A 510-nucleotide genomic window follows, 5' to 3' on the forward strand; every position below is an offset into this window, starting at 1 on the left:
TTGAGCGTAACTTTTGCACACGGTGTCCGTTTTGGGCCCAAAAGTACTTTTTGGAAATGTAGCGACCGTTTTGGATTGAACTCACCACTTCGTCATGACGTACGAGGGATTTCGACCATTTTTCGGAAGAATGAGCACTTGCATATATGGAACGTTTGGATTGTCGGTGTAACGCCCCATTTTTTTTATTAAGCATAAACACGGGAACGTTACGAAAACTCATTTTTCTTTAATTAAAAAAGTTCGGAACTATATAAAATTCTTCAATAAACAAATAATTGTAACGTTTAAATTAAAATTATTGAAAGCGTATCTAACCATAAACATAAACTCCTAAGTAATTCAAATAATGTGTTCTAAATTAAAATAAACAAATTGCTAAATTTAAAATGGCAAACTTATTTCTTTTTCTCTATTCTTTATCCACTTGACAGTCCGCATCACCAATTCTCCACTGTTCCAATTGACCCGAACTAATCTGAAAAATTAATGTAAGAGTGAGTATTAAAA

The 510-nt window shown here is 32.7% G+C and overlaps 1 protein-coding gene across 1 annotated transcript in view; it reads right to left on the reverse strand.

Moving 5' to 3' along the window:
* Positions 1 to 412: 412 nt before the first annotated feature.
* The window catches only part of LOC111385435, a 1,979-nt gene continuing 1,881 nt past the window's right edge, over positions 413 to 510 (reverse strand). Inside the window, exon 2 of the mRNA XM_023009821.1 lies at positions 413 to 478. Coding sequence (XP_022865589.1) covers positions 413 to 478 — 66 coding nt within the window. The remainder of the gene's footprint in view (positions 479 to 510) is intronic.

Source organism: Olea europaea, unplaced genomic scaffold (genome assembly GCF_002742605.1).
Source record: "Olea europaea var. sylvestris unplaced genomic scaffold, O_europaea_v1 scaffold3163, whole genome shotgun sequence".
Classification (NCBI taxonomy): domain Eukaryota; kingdom Viridiplantae; phylum Streptophyta; class Magnoliopsida; order Lamiales; family Oleaceae; genus Olea; species Olea europaea.